The sequence below is a fragment of the Anoplolepis gracilipes genome, chromosome 10 (assembly GCF_047496725.1).
Source record: "Anoplolepis gracilipes chromosome 10, ASM4749672v1, whole genome shotgun sequence".
In the NCBI taxonomy this organism is placed as follows: Eukaryota; Metazoa; Arthropoda; class Insecta; order Hymenoptera; family Formicidae; genus Anoplolepis; species Anoplolepis gracilipes.
In genome coordinates, this window is record NC_132979.1 from 1291869 (window position 1) to 1310746 (window position 18878).

The following is an 18878-nucleotide window of genomic DNA, read 5'->3' on the forward strand; positions in this document are numbered from 1 at the left end:
AACGTAGAAATCTTTTTCTCGAATAATTTTTATATCGGAAATTTCTTTAGAAGACAGTTAATAATTTATATCGATTTCCACGTTTCTAAGTCACTGCTCTAAAGAAGCTCCGAAATAAACGACACAATTATTTTCAATGTGTTTAAATTACACACTTGGTGTCGCCAGATGTTACTAATTATATGCTACTCTATATATAGAACAGACTAAAATAAACAAAGTCGAACGCATGTAATGACTCGACTAAAATGTAAAAGTCAAATACATTATGTTATAATGTTATTATAAGCAAGATAAATATTAAATAAAGATGAATTGATATTTCATTTATATTTTATTAATTTTTTATTTCTTGAGTTTTATATCTTTGTTGTGCGCATTAATTAGTAAATCAATAAAATGTGATTTAAATATCAATATCAGCTCTCAAATTTGATATTATTATTATAACAAAATAACAGGATTTTAATCTTAACCATTAATCATAATTAATAACCTGCAAATCTTCTGTCACCATAAAATCAATCAATGTAATTGAATAATATTAGTTTCTATCGAATACTATTTGTCAATGTACAGCATTTTAATATAAAACAATCTAATTAATTAAAAAAGATAAATGATTTTATTGCCTCTTTTACATGCAATTTAATTAGAAGAAAAATGAAATTAAAAGATGACGTTTATCATCAGATATTGCTGATCGTGATTTAATGATGAACTTTGTCGTTCGATTATTTTTAATCGGATTCCATAAGTTCACTAAAAGCACTGTCTTCCGAATCTCTTCGTGGTCTCCTGCACGCAACCATCTTTCTCATCCGATTCCTGTTGGATGCCATCAACAAAAAGTGCACTTCGGACACGTAAATAGTCTCCTATACATTATATATTATAAGAATCAATTCATTATAATCAAGCGTGATATATCAAAGCGATTGTTTTATCTTGCAACGCAAGGAAGAATTCCTACCTCTTTCTCGTCATTTGAGTCAATGAATTCTTGATGTTTGCAAGGTGCTTGCACCATCTGAGGCACCGGTGGTTTAATCTCTTTTATCATTGTTGCTTTTAGCGTGGGAGAACTGTTCATACTGTATTCTCGGATAGTGAGCGCCTTTGGGCTGGAAAAGGTCGAATCCAAACGTTTTCTAGTCGGAGTGAAAACTGCGGGATCATCATTAGCTTTGTTGACGGTACGATAGTTAGGTGAAAATAGACGTTTTGTCGGTGTCAGTGAATTCTCAGATATCGACGAATTCTGCATCTTCATCATCCGTATGAGCTTCTCGATCGTGGGACTTACGTTATCATTCTCAGAAATAGCGTATTCACTATTCACGTCTCTGTCGTTCCCGAGTACGGAAATATCCTCTTTGTCGGACATGTTGAAAATAATACAGACGATTGTGTACACTTTCGTCAAACACAAACTTCGAGTCGCCGTTTTTACGGTAAATAAAATATAGATGGCATCAATTCCCGAAGAAAACGTTCACTGGTTATTGGTGTTTATTGTGACATCGAAGTCACAAAAATCCATCTGATTGGATAATATAATCGATATAATCGATTCGAACGCTTGTTTATTGAAGATGGTGAGATATCCTGAAGCCTTTGAAACGCGCCTTATATAAAAATCTCTGACGAGTAAAAATCTTGTCAATTGTCTTTTAAACGCAGAAATCTTTTTCTTGAACAATTTTTTTTCATTCAAAATTTCTCTGAATAACAATTAATAATAATTTATATTGTTTGTTTCCGCGTTTCTAATCATTGCTCTAACAAAGAAAGTCCTTTGGAATAAACGACACATTTTTTTTTCAATGTATTCGAATCACATTCGGTGTCGACTTGCATCAGATGTTACTAATCATGCGCTGCTTTATAAACAGAACAGACACTAATATAAACAAAGTCGAGCGTATGTAATCACTCAATTAAAATGCAAAACTCATATACACCTTATGTCATAATATTATTTTAAGCAAGATAAATATTGAATAACGACAAATATTTCACCTATTTTATTATTTTTCTTTATTATTTTGTGCATTAATTAAAAAATCAATAGATAAAAAAATATCAATCAAATGTGCTTTACTTTTATTAATACAGTGGCTCTCAAATTTGATTATTATATAATAAAGTAACAGAATTTTTTTTTATAAGACACTCCAAATTATATATATATATATATAGAAATATACTTCAAGAATCTTCAAATTTTAATAAGATCAAAATATCTTTTTAAATATCATTTTAAGAAAATAATGAAATTATGAATATGTCAAGAGTTCATAAATTTAATCAACCTGTTCAAATTTTGGCAACTTTTATATTTAAGTTATAATTATAAAAATATATACCTAAAAAAATCATTTTTACAATTTCATAACCATTAATCATAACCATTAACCTGTAACTTTTATTACGATAAAATCGATCAATGTAATTGGACAGTATTATTTTCGATCGAATAACTACCTGTCAGCACTTTAATACCAAACAATCTGATTAATGAAACATAATAAATTATTTATTAATTATATCCTTGCGCGCAATTCAAGAAAAATAAAATTAAAAGATATAATGTTATCGAATATTGCTGATAGTGATAGTTTTAATGAGTCTCATTGATGATAAACTTTTCAGTTATTCTTGATCAGATCCCATCAATTCGCTAAAAGGCTGTCTCGCGAATCATTTTGTGATTTTCTGCGGGCAATCGCCATTCTCAACCGGCGATTCCTGTTGGATGCCATCAACAAAAAATGCATCTCGAACACGTAAATATTATCTTATACATACATTATATATCGTAATCTTTTTGCGAGATATCAAGCGATATGTCAGGATGACTTTTTTAACCTGCAAGAGATAAAAGTAGAGAGTCTACGATATAATCAATATATCGCTGCTAAAATAAATATACAATAATCATTTTTATTTTTATAAGACACATTAACATCTGAAAAAAATAATATTTTGGATAAATCAATCACAAAATTATTCATCTCTTTACAGTGACATTATTTACATAATAAAAGTTAGATCCAATAAATAACAATGTTTTCATAAAATGTAAAAATAATTTGTGCCACGTATGATGTGTAAGAGTTGAAACTTCTAAAGTATAATTCACAATTTCAAAATTTGCTAACTAGACATTTGCAAATATAATCAACGAATGATCAAAAGATCTAAAAATCGGAAAACAAGCGTATTGTATAAAAGAGTTTGTTTCTCTCATCTATTTAATTCTTTTATCTGAAAGATACGACGAAACATTGATCCTTTGATCTATTCCTGGTATTCGTTCGCAAATAAAAAGATCGATTCTTTTTCGTCATAACTCGCCATACAAATCTCGCTGTGTGCACATAACGAAAACTAATGACGCGATACGAAAATATAGTTCTTCCTGCATGATTTAGCGATCTGTCTCGGAAGCAACAAAGTTTCATCCATCTCTCACTATTACTTTGATAAACTGCCTGCATCTGAATAACTGATTCATTGACGTCAAATATATGATCGTTCTGGTTAATTAGAGTTCAATGGAAAAAAAAAAAAAAAAAAAAAAAAAAAAAAAATATTAAAAGAAATGGACGTTTTTTTCTCAACATACATATTCGTGCATCTCAAATCATAGTTATATTGACTATATAAACGCTTTTATCGTTGGGACGTATATTCGTTAATAAAGTCTTTTTGCAAAGGTAATCTCCGTAGAAGAATAAAGAAAATAATTGCATCTCATAAAGAAAATAATTGCATCGCAAGAGCTTATTCATTTAAATGGGACGCAAAGCATTCCTTAACTCATCTTAACATCTTATTGTAGAATTTATCGATAAGTACGGCTGAATCCAGCGGATGCAAGCGGATGTGGCGGACCGAGGTAAAAGTATAAATGCATTGCAAGATCGGAAGCAAGAAATTCTTCCGTAGCAGTAACCACTTTTTTGCGGCTTTTGATCTCTCTTGGTACTCTTTCTTTTTCTCTTTCTCTCAGCATTACACTCTAAATTAAGCGGAAAAGCGATATATTCACCGCGGTCTGAACACAACAACTAATTTGAATATTCAATCTAGGGAAAAGCTTGGGTAACCGATAGTTTCGAAAGTCGATATACCTGGGAACTCGGTCGCCGCGTGAAAACTGCGAGGAAACGTTCAATCAAGACTATACAACGGATGATGCTTTTACGTCACGTATGTGCAAGAGAATAACGATCTACATAGATGTATAATCGCAAGGATATTAATTACGTGCGCCAAATTGTGTTCGAGTTACTCCTAAATAAGCCATGAATTTCGCATCGAATAACATGCTGTGCCAGAAAGTTTCGATATTGAATATTAAAGTATCGAGAATATAATCAAGTAATTTTAGACGTATTGTTTTATCGTCATGATATCTAATTGCAAACTAAAACAATTTTCCCTTAGCCTCCATTTCTCTTGTACGATATATTAATGTTTACATATATTATCTAAAAAGATTGTTTTTATTATTTAACTCTTAGTTTCTCAAATATGACAATAATTCTTTCTTCGTTTCACTATAAAACATAAGATCAACGCAAGAACCAAAATATTGACACACGTGATTGTCTTCATCTTTTAAAAAATACAAAAAATTCTCGATCGCTTATTTTGTTTCCATCGCACTGTAAATATACTTTTAATATCGATAATTTTGCGGAACGTGTTAAGTTTCACGATTGAAGAATCAGGTGATTGTCTCGTTAGGTACGTAATAGAATGTACAAAAAATAAGATGTTACATTTTATGCAGTGTTACAAGAAACGGTAAAATGCCATTTGTGTGCATGAAAATTTTAAATGTATTTAAAAAATATCATGGTCATTGTGTGATGGTGTAATTACATTCGACGTTCGATTATCGCAGTTATAAATTTCATATGACAACAATTGGTAATTTACCACGAATACAAAATGATGAAACAACAGTAATAGTCGTTTTTGGAGCAAACATTCGAAACGATACATTGTAGAAGTGTATGTATGTATGCATAAGGGCGTATATATATATATATATATATATATATATAAGTCTTGTGTATAGCATTTTTTAAATTAATAATTAAGCCTTATTTCGTATTGGTGGATCATTTTTGTCCGTGATTTTTCTAACAACGTCAATTTCTCAAAAACAAATAATCATAAAATAATATATTTAAGTAAATTATTTTTCAAATTTATTATTTTAGTCTTTATTTAGAATGTTCAAAGAAGGTATATACATTTTTTCAGATTTTTCAAAACACTTTTACATATTAATAAACTTATCAAAAATACGCTGACCCACCTGTACAGTTAGAAGGTGCCAAAAATAACAATACGGAGTAAGAGTTAAATTACTATACTCGAAGAGAACTTCAATTAATATATGCGCACATGTAACATTTCTATTAATATATTTATATGTTTATTAATGTATACGTATCTCAATAAAAAGATGTAATTCGGAAAAAAATATCTGCGGACGAGAATTAATGTGCATTCGCGTGTTTAAATTTATAATTGAATGTAAAATCGCATATGGATTATTAAAGTCTGTTTTTCCTCCAGAAACGAATTGCGCAAAAAGCTTACGTGGAATTTTCATAGAGTGAAATATGTTGGGACTCGTTCGATGTGACATCGAGCATGACACAGCCCCTGATGACACGGAGATAAACACGCATAATCCTCTTAAAATTTCATTAAAACACAAACAATGCACAATTAGCTGTTTATTGTCATTTTGCATTAAGTCGCGAATAATGACGAACGTTCCTACGTATTCGAATCTATAATAGAAATTCGTTCTGGAGGAAGAGAATCTCATTTCTCTCTCTTTCTAAAGAATGAATTTTAATTAAAATAAACTAGATAGAATTTTTCTCTTTTCTGAAAAAAAAAGTAGCCAATAAATTGTTTGCTATTTTAACTATAAAGATTTGTAGAAAAAAATGTTAATATGGTAATAAATTGCTTCTCTTCACACATTTAGTTGTTTAAATTAAAGACATAATTTATATAAAAATAAACATTTCTCGCGAGTAAATCTCGTAAAAATCAAAATAGAAGGTCACGCGCAACGTTTCGCATTAAAGTCCGATTCGCGCAAACTGCAATTATTGGGTTCCCGTGAGTTGAATGCAAACGAGAAATTTACCAATTACGATGAACAATCTTCGGAGATTGAAATCTACCAATCAGGACGATCACTCGCTTTTCCGTGTAACGTTCCGATGATAATGTGACAACTGTTCGCGCCGAATTTTCCGTATACTATCAGCACCGTCGACCGTATAATTGGCAATTTGATTTTGTCCAGAATAGCTCAATGTAAACACGGCGAAGAGTCGTTTGCGCCGTACGTACGTCATTTCTTGTTTACGTTAACTTTGATGGTACTTGGAGAATGTATTGAGATACCTACCGTTGATTTACTTTATTATGTTTAATTATCATCTCCCGTCTCTAAGTTTGCGTCGTCAAATTTATAATTATAAAAACAACCTTATTTTATAGAAGCCTGTTTTTTTTCGAAATATATTATTTACGAAGAGAAGATTTGTGCTTTCCATTGTAGTCAACGATAAATAACTTGCTAAATAACCAAAAACGCCAAAACCAGTTACATGACCTACTTGGGATAACTCGATGAATTTGGATTCAGGCCACGAATATTAATGATCGAAGACATCATACGATATATTACGAGTCTGGATATATATCCTTCTTTCAACATCCGATCGGATTTATATAATTATGTAATAATTCGGTTGACGAATACCAGCGAGTCAAATCAATACGCGATTAGTCTCTCTTTACAGAATTACATTAAATTACGTTGATTATACTAAAGTAATTGATATTAAGACCTAAAGTAATATATTTGTATATTTTTATTCTACTGAAAAATATGGATTAGAAATATTATAGAACTTGCGAGACAAGGGTCGAAACAGAGTATAAAAGCATAAAAGATAACAGCATTAATAATCTCCAACAATTTTTCTGTAATTTTTTTCTCCTAATAAACTTGATGTAATCTCTGATCCTATTATTGTAAGTCCGATCACGGGTAGAGAAAAAGCGGAAAAAGGAGTCTATAGATGCGCGACGATCAATGTCGAACCGGAATCGATATGGTCGTAAAGCCAACCTTTTAGAATCCGCGACACGACAATTGACAGCGGATGCGACAGCTGCCATTTCCAGGCATACGTCGAAAGGAAAGTAGCAGGCTGACGGTGACTCGATGGACGTGAATGGATAAGCGGCCATTCGTGCCGACACGAAGACAAGAGAGCGAGAAGCAGAAGAAAAAAAAAATCACCGCAAATATATATAATATACATATGCAGATACACACACATGCGTGCGAGCGTACATTAAGTTATAAAAAAAAAAAAAGTTAATATATGCAACTAGACGATAATTTAAACGGTAAACTGCATACCTTGTATTATATATCTAAATAATAAATTGTAAAACTAAATAAGAAAATAAGAAAAAAAAAAAGAAAATTAAAAAAAATGAGGAAATTATTATTTTGTTGTAGCACAGAGTTACATCTTTAGTACCATTTGCGATCAAAATCGGTAATTGTTGAATTAGAAAAAGGGACGCTGCAGAGAGAATCAAAGAGGAAATAAAATAACCGCATTAATGATATTCATATAATTAATAATGTTTGACGATTATTTTCCAATAAATTACCATACAATTTATCGCGATTCTAGATCATTAACCCTACAAACATTTAATTTACGCAAACAATTTCCAGCTGAAATGCTATAGTCATTAACTTAAACGAAGCAAATTTTCTTTCGGAAAAAATTATCCAAATTATACATATCCTCCATCTAAGAAAAGAACTAATTATCGATGAACGAATAAATGGACAACTTTGCTGTCGAGAGAATAAGTGTATATCCTATCACACAATCATAACGACCGTAAATTGAAACGACAAAAAAGTAATCGTTTATAAAGCTGAGCTTGGCACACATATCTCCAGATAAGTACATTTGCGAGAGACGGGAAGATAGCGGCCTCGCTTTAGCGGCGTTCGGAAAGGCCATGGATTTGAGATGGAGTGGCGGTGTTGAAAAGCGAGGAAAGCGAAAAGACATCGCGGGAAGGAGGAAGGGAGAGGGTGGTGGCATATAACGAGGGAGGTAAAGAAAGAGACGTGGCGGCGGTCACGACGACGACGACGACGACGACGTTGGGCGGGATACGCAAGTAAGAGGAAAAGAGAGATATGGGGTCAGAGGATGGACTGGACGGAATATTGATCCGCGTACCTCACGATAGCTGCCTCCTATGCTGCGCTATGCTTTGCCGTGTTGCCTCTATCTCTATCTCTCCCTCCCTCCCTCTGTCTCTCTCTCTCTCTGTCTCTCTCTCTCTCTCCCTGGTTCCGTTCTCTGCTTCTCTCATCTCGCTCGTTTGCTCGCTCTACGGCAAAACGGACGTACCGGATAGAGAGTTTACCTTTGCTCTACTGCCGCGGGGACTCCCGGCAGTCCCGCACCTGCGCCTGCGAGCCATTGACAAGAGGCTGACAAACACAGAAGGGCTCGGTAAATGCATCGCCGGATGCTAGACACTTTTCTGCCGGCTAAGCATCGCGCTTCGGCCAATTTACTCGTTCTTCTTCATGATTTCGGAATTATTTTTATTACATTAAGATTCTACTTTGAGATGAGAAGTGAGAAAAAAAATTTCAACATCCGATATCTCTGCAAAGTTTAGAATTCAGTTCAAACTCGATTTCTATCTTTTAAGAGAGCCATGGAGAAAAAAAAATATTACCAGATTAAGTAGAGGCTAAAGTCGATTGGCCGATTGGCCAAGAGCGCTAAGCCAGCTAAGCTTTGAGATCTTGTTAATAATTCCAACTATGGACAATTCCTTCTTCCACGCATTCCCGTACAAGTTTTTACGTAAATCAAGTATGTTGAGCAAATTGAAGCTTCGAAAGAGGAAAAATAATCCCGCGAGATAGCGTTTGCGGATAAGTTATACTAATTGTAAGATGTGTCGATGTGAAAACCAAGACACGAGTGTGACCAACCGCGCTTCTGTTACGGGCAGGTCACAGGATATACGGCGCTCCCGTGTACTTGTGTTGACATGTAATTATCTCTACGCGTCGAATACACGTGCCTTCTACCGGGTCGTCGTGGATCACGAGCCGTTAAACTCGAGCGTAAAACATTTAACAAAGTGTTATAGCAAGCACTTCTAATCAAGAGAAACAACGTTTATCTTACAGCGCGAAAAGTTTTAACGCATCGAGGCAAAGGGGACGATTCTTTTTTCATGAACAAATTTTCCAAGTTCGTATTAAATTTCACGCAAACAAAATGTATATTTTAATCGAAGCATTGCGTCCAAATCTCCTTCCATTTCGAGATATTTCACTGCAATAACATTTATATTTCTTTATAAAAAAAGTAGCACTTCTTAGCTAACAATCTTCACTTTTCGAGCAATTTCCGCATACTAGAAGATATAATTCCGTCGCGTTTTATCCCTCTTACTAGGGATATAAATATAAGAAAAGGATAAATAAATCGAGTTAGATGAAAAGCACGTTCCTCGAAGCGTCTTAGGATTAGTTCGTTTGTTGAAAAACATTGCAACTATCTTTCCTCGCGTTCTAGTCTTACGAAAAGTCATGGGATAACGTCAGCGTGATGTAATGACGTACAAATAAAAACATTTCCCTTCTTATTTTTACCCAGGCTCTCTAAGTAGATTACTGAACACATTTCGAACAATTTCTTCAAATCGAATTTTGATGATTAGGCTGAATGTAAATGTCGTTTGTTTAAGTTTACGTCATGAATGAAAGAGTAAGAACATATCGATACCCCTGCTACTCTCGCAACTGCAGCCTCTGCTAAAGCGCCGCATTTATCTCCACGTGACTATAACCGCATGATATTATGCACGACTATCAGCCGCATCGTTGACGGTCAATGCCGCAAGCGGAACGCCGTAGGATTCGATCAAGGCGCTTGACGAGAGGTAACCACGGCCGATTAACGCTTTATTTGCATAACCGCAATGTTGCAAAGTCCCGAATATGATCTTCGACGATCCATATTAATGCAATTTGACATCTGATTGTGAGATTTTAGGTCACGTCACTGCAAGTATAATCGTGCCATCTCATCAAATTTTCATTTCTTTACGTATGTGTGAATAACGAAAATAATCAAAGTACAGTCAGTTGAAAAATATAAAGGAAACGTTCTTTCGTTACACAACAAGAATGTAAAATAATTATTGTTTTCCATTTTTTTTTTTTCTAAAAATTTCGCACTTCTACTCGATTAATGTGGATCCATTTCGTGACGTGTATATATGTTAAAAAATGCATTTTCGCGTGCATCGAAAAACCGTTTGAAATATTAAAACAAGAGAATTGATGCAAGCATCAGCAGTTTCCCGTTATGCGCAATATGCACTTACGTAATACGCCAATGCGCTGCATAAGATATATGCAATAATCGCATTGTCATTATCGGACGTAAGCGGACTTTGATGCATTTTATTTGTGAATAAGATATCGACTGATTTTTTTACGCAGTCATCCGATAATCATATTAATTTCCAATCCATTATATTTAATTTTAGAGTTTTCAGAGCGCGTAAGCTGAGCTAATTGATTTTTCTTCCACCTGCTAAATAAATACGCGTATACATTACACTATATATTATTCTTTTATGCGATATGTTCGTTTTACGTGTAGTAAAACGCAGTAAGATTATGTAAATCAGACGCGACACGATGTTAACGAATAGACGATAATACAGTCGCGTGACGAAGATCGCGATGTAAACATAGAATTCATAGCGTCGTTTGCCTTGCAAACTAACGCGTATACAGATGATATTCGATTTTCATCATGAATTATTCGGATAATCATGGATTTGATAATGTATGGGTGCGCAAAACAAGAGAAATTCATCTCATCAAAAATTATCCAATTCGATTGTCCTACTGTTTTATTTAATTTGACGTTTCGTCGAAAATTGTGTCATCCAAGCATTATTTTTAAATTAAGTAAATAAGAATGAATTTCCGTCGCAAGTTTTACTCCCATCGAGGAAGCGCAGAATAATCTTGTATATCGCTCGCGCAATAATCGGATAACCGGAGATGGAAATGCGCGTCGGTGTTGTCCAAGTAATAGTCCAATTCGATGCACATTCGCGATTGAACGTATAACTGTGCGAGAGTCCGCTTTAATTAATTAACTTGCGATCGCACAGTCGCCGTACAATAATGCGTACGAAGAAATGTAAAATAAAAATTAATTAAGTCAACGCGTAAAAAGATTCTACCTTTCAATTCTCATTTTTGTAATCCTCGAGCACATTGTTCGGCTACTTCTGTTACTCTTTCCTATTCACAATCCAATGATAATGCGTCTCGTGATATAAACTTTAAATACACACACACACACACACAGTTATTTTTACAACCATTATCGAGAATTTAATTAATGGACTTGGTCCGAGTAAAGTTATGGCAATTTCACCTGGTGAAGAGTCCCATTGGAATTTATTTCAAAGATTTTTTTCTATTGGCATTTTCTTTTTTTCTAAATTTTTTAATTGAGTGCCGCCGGCAGTGGTTAATGACATAAAGGTTGTTATTTGTCGATGCGTTGAGTTTTTATTCAGAGGCGGGTGTAAATTGCATATCCACGCGTGCACACCGTGTATATGCCATACACCGGCTTATGCCATACGTGTACGTGTACATGTGTGTACGCGATAATGGTTTTCATGGTCCCGATGTGCCGTGTGCTCTTTCGACGCGCCACCGCCGCCGCACCGGCCGAATAGCACGACAGCCTGATCAAGTTTTATTGATTTTGAATTGGCTCGTCTCCGGCTAACTACGTTCGACGTTACGTGGACAAATAAAATTTCGCATATAAAAAAAAAAAATACCGACTTTACGTCGAGCGAATTTATGCCAGTAGGAATAGTAGGGTAAACTCGGGTAAGATGGCCATAGTTTTTTAAAATGCAAAAAACATACTTTTATTTTTGTTATTTTTTAATAGTGTTTGGCATATTAGCTTCGATGAAGCTTAAATTACGTAGTATTATCGAAATTAAAAGGAAAATATTTAATCGAAGTTTTATATTTATATTATCAAAATAGTACAACATAAGCATTGGTCATCTTATCCAACTTTTAAGGAAAAGATGGCCATAATATTTATAAAAAAATAGTGAAAACGAAAATAAAAATTATAGGTCATGTAACAATTTACATTTTTGGTGGACAATTGAAAAACTTTGCAGGTAGTCAAAAGTACAAAAACGATATAAAATTCACAATATCGTTATTTCGAATAACATAAACTACTGTAAATATCGATTATCTTTGATAATGACTAAAAAAGCGCTATGTATAGCGATTATTGAAAAAATTACAGCTTATGGCCATCATACCCTAGTTTACCCTATATCATGTCGAAAAAAAGCAGATTACACAATTAAAATATATCGCGAAGATCCCCTACTTTTATCAATATGTAAATACTTTCGTTTCGCGTATATCGCTCGCTTTCATGATCGGGAAAGCTCTAGAAAGGAAGCTCTATTCGGAGTCACGAGCACGAATTCCGGCAACTTCTTGGACTGCGATTCCGTGACGAAGGTAGAAGCGGCGTATCGCGAAAAACGCGGTGAAAGCACGAAACTCCGAACTCCGTTCAGGAGTGTCACCACGACGACGACGACGACGACGACGACGGTGGTGACGGCGACGGCGGCGATGACGAGAGCATGGCGGAAAAGCTCTTTGACGCCGTTATACGCCGCGGCTGGCTTTGACTTCTGAACTTTAGAAGCTTTCGAGCGGCAGGAAACGAAAGGAAGGGCGTGGCGGGACGGAAAGAAGGAAAAAGTACGAGCGTCCTATTCGAGTTAAGAGAGACAAAGATCGACGTTATGTAATACGTTTCGAGAGAATCCTTAGCACACGAAAATAAAGAAAAATTACAATAATTGTGCTCGGTCAAGGACAATGAAAATTTCTGGCACGGAATTACTGTAATATCAAGAGCCAATAAATTTAAATATATATATCCGACAATAAATCATTTATATCAATTCTTTAAGATATTTAAAGTAGATACTTTTTGAAAAAAAAATTTGATAAATATATCCTTTTCAACAAACTATTTCGTAATTCTTAACAATCAATATCTTAAGACTTAAAATTGAGTATCTATCAAAATAAAAACAAAGATATGATTTTATTTTCAATTTGCAGAGCTTAGGTTGCAAAAAAGTTTGTTTTCAACCGCGATATAAAAATAATAGTCTGAACAATTAATATTTAATACTTTCTACGATAATTTTACCTCATAATTATCGACGATTATTTTTTAATCTTTGGCGAAAATACAGGGAATTATGTAACGAAATAATCCGGAAATATGTATTTATCCAGAAATTAATCAACTTTCGCGAGAACATGAAGTATCTGCTCAGATCACGGTTGATATGACGCGAGTCAATGATTCTCTACGCACAGTTTATTAGTAGAAACGTGAAAACGCGTTCCAGTGTACATGGAACAGTTCCAAACGAGACGAAGAAGTGACTAATCGATCTCTTTCTACCAAGACCGCGGTCCAAGACCTACGCTCTATTTACAGTCTCACCGGACTCGTACATAGAATATCTACAGCTACCATTCGACATGTACTTTCACGAGACACGTGACCGATTTGGATCGAAATATCGCCATTTATCTCGAAGCAATTACGTCTAATGTGTGTGCTATGCATATAATCTGGATACACATGCATATTAAATCGATATATCCCTCTGATTATTGGAAATATTGAATCGAAATATGTATCGGAAATATTGCAAACGCATTATAAAAGATATTTTACTACATTTATGTCTTTTTAATTAATTTTCAACGTTAAATAATTTCGTAGTTATATTTACATCTTCTTTTAATAAAAAAGAGACAGACTCTAAATCTATCTTATAAAGTTTGATGCAAAACACAATGTATCTTCCACAGTTATCTTTCATTCATGACGTCAAGTATTCGTTGTAATCAGCAGTGGATTAACGCTATCTTTCGCTCTGTTTATCAAGCGTATGCAAATATTACGTGCGCGTCGAATCGATGCAAAATCACAGTGAGACGGGGCTACAATCAACATTCGCCCGGCACATTAATTACGATTAAATATGATTGCACACGCTGGCAATTAAGCGCGATTCATTATTCGTTCGCGGAAAGGACGAGAGAGTCTGCGAGATTTCCGACATTTTGCCGAAGTAATAAAGCCATTTAAACTAGGAAGAAACGTTATAGAATGTAAAATAGCGTTTCAAAATGAAAGCGCAGCTGAAAATAATGGTAATATTTTAAGATGTAGGTTTTTTTTTTTTTTTTTTTTCATTTCTTTAATACGCGAAAAGTGTGATATTGTAATAAATATATTATTTTTTAATACTTGATTTATTTATTTAAAATATCGAGATACTTTATTAAATCTCCAAGATTTGTGCCTTTGCTCACAGCTTTCAATTTAAATAGATGCACGCAAATATCATCGTTGCGAGAATCGGTGTCAAACCGGTCCATTCATAACTAGCTAAATTTGAAAAGCGCAAAGCGCTCGTTTACGAAAGTCGTTTCTTTTTCCTTTTATCACGCCTCTTGGTATTAAAGAACAATATTCTATTATATGCTAATTACGTAACGTCATTCACATCTCAATGAAGTGTTTTACTTTCGTACAAAAATAATTGCCAAAGTGAAATAATATAACACCTATGTCATTGCTGATGCATTGGATAAAATTTATTCAGAATAATGTTCTAACATTGTCGCCATTCATCGTGGTGTAATTAATCTCTGACATGCAACCGTCTCACAAAATCGCTTCTCCTTGGCCCTTCCGTTCTCTGCCCCCCCCCCTCTCTCTCTCTCTTTCTATCTTTTAATTCAATAAAATAATTTTATTTCTTTCGCGCATAATTATAGTCGAACAGATTGCACCTTGTTAATAAAAGAAAAAAAAGGAGAATAAGTTTAAATAATTGAAAACATTGTAAATCATAATATATATCTGTAAAAACGCATTTAATTACAGGTAACGCGTTATGCACTTTGACGATGTATTTAGTGTTGCCGATTTCGACGGACAAAAAAAAAGTTGTGTCCGCTGAGAGATATTCTCTGTCGTGGTGGCCGTAAGGAGAAATATACAAAGATTTTCCACGGAGAACGCGGAGAGGTGTTCTGGCGCGACACCAGGAATCGCGTTTCTGGCACGAGCGCGGACGCTCTTTCGTAATAATTTACTTGCACCGGGTAGGTAGGTATGTAGGTATTGGCGGGAGTAGGTATTCGCTGCCCGCGACGATTCGCGGCTCGAAAACGCCCGCGTACCATTTCCAGCGAGCTCGAACGACTAGTCTCGCCGCTGTTGCACCACCGGATATCGAATACCCATGCATACGTCGTATTCATGGCGAGCGCCCCGAACGAAATTCGAAGCCACCGTCGCGAAAGTTTGCCGACGTATGCCAAAAACTCGACGAGTCTACTCCTACTTGTCAGTCTTTTATATATAGTCTTTAGCTAAAGGAAGCTTCTCTCTCTCTCTCTCTCTCTCTCTCTCTCTCTCTCTCTCTCTCTCTCTCTCTCTCTCTGCGATATGCGAAAATAACAATGTTGTAAAAACAATTTATTGCGAGTTGCGATTCTCGCGTCTCACATCGCAATTAAATCACTCCAATGAATATTAATTTTAGATATTTAGTAATAGACACAAATTGATTTGACAGATTTGACAGTTGTACTGGATGAATCAATAAACGGAAAAAAAAATTAAATTACTCTAATCGTGACAGATTTATTATATCTCAGTCAATAAGTAAAACGCACCGTAATTATTTCTTAGCTTTGTAGTAGCACTTAAGAATTTAATCTCCGAGCGTGATATGAGTCACAGTCGAGAAAATAACTAATGTTTACTTCTTATTCTAATATAATCCCGCCAAGTTCACACTCGGCACGAGCCAAAAATTGTTTTTATACAATAAGAGTGGTAAAGCATACAATGACCAGAATTTTATCAAAGAGTGACTTACGTCACAAGCTTTGAGAAAAATTTAATCAGAAAAAAGATTACTGATACACTGAAATAATACACGTGTTTAATATCTATATATGTATTTATATACGCATGCTCCATTGCAGAAACTATATTGTTAAATAGGTTTTTCGAGTTGTTTGAAAAAAAAAAAAAAAATATATATATATATATATAGAGAGAGAGAGAGGCAATTATTTTTCTCTTAAAATTCTATTTTTTTCAATTAAAGAACTCATAGTTGCACAGAACAAAGATATTTTTAATTGAAAATAAGCTACAAAATATGAATTATCGGCTGTATAAATACCGCCGCACATGTCAAGAGATACCTTTCTCATGTCAAAGAGAAGAAAAACACAGATGTGCATTCCAATGCATAATACTACGTATGCATCGTCCGAGAGTGCATGGAAAATAAAATGACAGGAGCGAAGAGAACTAGAAAGCGAGGAAAAGAGAAGCGTCGGTCGATGTTAAAAATGAAATGACCCGTTGCGAACGCATTGATGAACCCGCATTGTTACAACAAACGTGCATGTGTGCTGACGAAAATAACAAAAAAAAAAAAAAAAAAAAAAAAAGTAACTTCTCGTGCTGGCATAAAATCGCGCGCGATCTCTCTCTCTCTCTCTCTCTCTCTCTCTCTCTCTCTCTCTCTCTCTCTCTCTCTTTCGATAATTATAAAATTATTATTCTCTACTCTTTTTTCGATTTTTTCTTTTTCCCAAAATGTCTAAAAGAAATAACCATGCACGAGTCATCTAAGTGACGATGAAACTGTTAGAGCTAAAACGGAATTATAATTATGTAATTACGTCGACGCAAGGCAACATAGAAAGAAACATGTACAGTATCGCGCAGGAGAAAAGATCACAAATTCTCACAGCGTTATGGAAAGATACATTTATCAAAAACGACATAAAATACTGAGAGAATTAGTGCGATCTCCATATATGAAAAAGAGTGCGAGAAACGACGCGATTGTGAAGATTGGAAAAACAAAATTCAATTTGCGCACGCTACCGCCGTTGTTCGATGCCGATCTGCGGTGCAAAATAAAAAATGAAATAACTCGGAAGAGGTCAAAGCTCCGTCCCTCTGGCCGGAAGTTAATCCGCGCGGATCGGCGAATTAACGTTGGCGACCCAATTCCGGCTCTATTGAGAATTATATACTCGTATACGAAGTTGATTAGCGTGAATTTGGAAATATAACTATGAGACTACTAATCGAGAAGAAGAGATTATTGCGCAAACTTTTCAAGACGAGCATTAACACTTTGTTCGATTAATTTAATCGCTGATCAAATGTGTAAGCCTTCACCAAAGTTTAGCTCTTGAATCTATGATCAATCAACCAACCCAATCGAGATCAGTGAACCCAACCTTCATTTCTAAAAATATGTGTAATTAAACTACATTCTTACAGCTTTATAAGATCTTTATAAGTAATAAAGATGACGAAAAAAAAATAAAAACAATCGCCTTGAAAAGAAAAAAAATCAATAAAGAAATATCAAACTGGCTAAAAAAAAATCTCGCTGCGTGGAGTGGAAATTCCGGGACACTTCTTCGCAAGCATATGTTCCACAAGAGATACGTGGGTGAAAGATGGATCGGTAAGGACAAGGCTTAATCTGATCGACGCTTGGACTCTGTGGCTGCACGACGTAGTTCTCGCTCGTGCGACACGGGCTTAAGGAGGAAGAAGCGAGAGAGAGGAACGGGACGTCTTCTTGCCAGTACGCTGGCGCGAGCGTATCGATCGGTGACGGAACGCGTACCAACGTCGCAGGATGAAGAACCATCCCGTTCGCTGCGGCTTAGTCGACCATCGCGGGTCGACCAACCGGGGCACAATAGCAGGAGCGGCCCGTCTGAATCGAGCCTGGTTAGGTTAGGTGATCGAGCATCACTCGATGTCGATCGATCGGAGAACCCACCGACACGGATTATCGGGGCTGCCTCCTTATTCCGGATCATCGGAGCCGAAAACGTCGATTTAGGAAGCTCGCTCGTATACAAGGATGATGATTAATCGCGCGACTCGCAAGAACGGCAAAATAATTTAGCCCTCGGATCTTTGATCTCTGACGCGATCGAGATGCGCGTCGTTTCTAATGCTTATTATAAATCAGACCAAAGTATAATGTTTTATGCAGCTCTTACGACACGACATATCTATATTAAGAATACCTATCTAATGTATTTAATGTCGCACAATTCTTTCTATTTTGGCAATGATTATATATAAAGTTAGCGTTATTTTTAAAAACGTTATCATCTTTAGTGTCTTATTTCTGCGAGATTATGCGAGATAAAGTATCTCGAATTTTGTAAAAAAAAAAAAAAATGGAAGATAAAAATATATTGTTCAAATTTATTGTTTGTGAAAAAGTGTCAATATCGAGCATGTAACAAAGAAAGAGCAAGAGAAACGAGTTCTGACAATGACGCGGAATATCCGGTTTTCTCAGGCGCGGATCCTCGATTTTCCAAGGCATTAATCCGCCTGGACACGAGGAAACGTCGGAAATGGCGAAACGTGGGCCAGGGTCCGCAAAGGAAGGGAGCCAATTCAATTTTCGTGACGTTTCCTCTCCGAAACCGAACCTGGCAGGGAAGCGACACTTTCGTATAAATTGAACACTGACCTTTCACCAGCGTGCGTTTGAAAAAG

General features: G+C 35.2%; 2 protein-coding genes and 1 long non-coding RNA gene across 3 annotated transcripts in view; 1 reads left to right on the forward strand and 2 right to left on the reverse strand.

Annotated features, from left to right (window-relative positions):
• The window catches only part of LOC140670739 (serine/threonine-protein phosphatase 2B catalytic subunit 2), a 119768-nt gene that overhangs the window by 80107 nt on the left and 20783 nt on the right, over nt 1-18878 (reverse strand). The gene's annotated exons all lie outside the window — the stretch shown is intronic.
• On the reverse strand, nt 406-2010 carry LOC140670744 (uncharacterized). Its single transcript, XM_072901484.1, has 2 exons — nt 974-2010; nt 406-878 (listed from the first exon to the last, which is right to left on the reverse strand). Exons 1-2 carry the CDS (start codon nt 1385-1387, stop codon nt 741-743), a joined length of 552 nt encoding a protein of 183 aa, XP_072757585.1. The 5' UTR covers nt 1388-2010; the 3' UTR covers nt 406-740.
• LOC140670745 (uncharacterized) lies at nt 2432-4502 on the forward strand. Its single transcript, XR_012047609.1, has 3 exons — nt 2432-2789; nt 3848-3990; nt 4099-4502. It is a non-coding gene; the product is annotated as an uncharacterized lncRNA (long non-coding RNA).

What these genes read in the sequence shown, in the direction of transcription:
- LOC140670744 (XM_072901484.1), bottom strand. Translation starts at nt 1,387, where the DNA reads ATGTCCGACAAAGAGGATATTTCCGTACTCGGGAACGACAGAGACGTG. An exon ending in ACTCAAATGACGAGAAAGAG is followed by an intron (nt 879 to 973) that starts GTAGGAATTCTT and finishes TATAATGTATAG; the next exon opens with GAGACTATTTACGTGTCCGA.